At 46.1% G+C, this 633-nt stretch overlaps 1 protein-coding gene across 1 annotated transcript; it reads left to right on the top strand.

The window, feature by feature from the left end:
- LOC102295148 (olfactory receptor 52D1) lies at positions 1-633 on the top strand (the record flags this gene model as incomplete). The annotated part of the gene is given in 1 exon segment (XM_042215562.1): positions 1-633. A coding segment is annotated over 1 exon segment (609 nt), but the record flags the coding sequence as incomplete, so codon positions are not given.

The following is a 633-nucleotide window of genomic DNA, read 5'->3' as shown; positions in this document are numbered from 1 at the left end:
AGGTTGAAATTAACCTTCTGCACTATGGAAAACCAGACTTCAGATATCCTGCTCTTAGAAGGTTTACAGGTCAGCCCAGATGCCTCCATTCCTGCTTTCATCCTCCTCCTCCTCATTTACATCTTCATCATGTTTTCCAACATTGTCCTGGTGATCCTGATCACGCTGGATAGTAGCCTCCACCAGCCCATGTATCTGCTCTTCTGTAACATGAGCATTAATGATGTATTTGGAGCCACAACAATCTTTCCACGTATGCTGAGGGATATTTTTATTGCCAGCTCAGATCGGTACATCCACTATGTAGACTGTGTCATTCAGGCCTTTTGTGTTCACATTTATGCAGGTTCTTCTCACACTATACTCATGATCATGGCTTTTGATCGCTATGTGGCAATCTGCAACCCGCTGCAGTACGCCACCATCATGACCAACTGGATGGTGGTGAAGCTGTCGGTCTTGGCCTGGGCAGTAATCTTCGTTATGGTGACAATCCTCGTGGGCCTCAGCGTTCGCCTGTCACGCTGCAGGTGGATCATATTTAACCCTTTCTGTGACAATGCCTCTTTGTTTAAGCTCTCCTGTGAAAGCATCCTCATCAATAACATTTACGGTCTCGGCTACACTGTCCTT

The sequence above is a fragment of the Haplochromis burtoni genome, unplaced genomic scaffold (assembly GCF_018398535.1).
Source record: "Haplochromis burtoni strain Fernald_Lab_line unplaced genomic scaffold, NCSU_Asbu1 Contig_759, whole genome shotgun sequence".
In the NCBI taxonomy this organism is placed as follows: domain Eukaryota; kingdom Metazoa; phylum Chordata; class Actinopteri; order Cichliformes; family Cichlidae; genus Haplochromis; species Haplochromis burtoni.
Note: the sequence above shows the minus strand (reverse complement) of the source record. Positions and strands in the feature narration are given on the sequence as shown.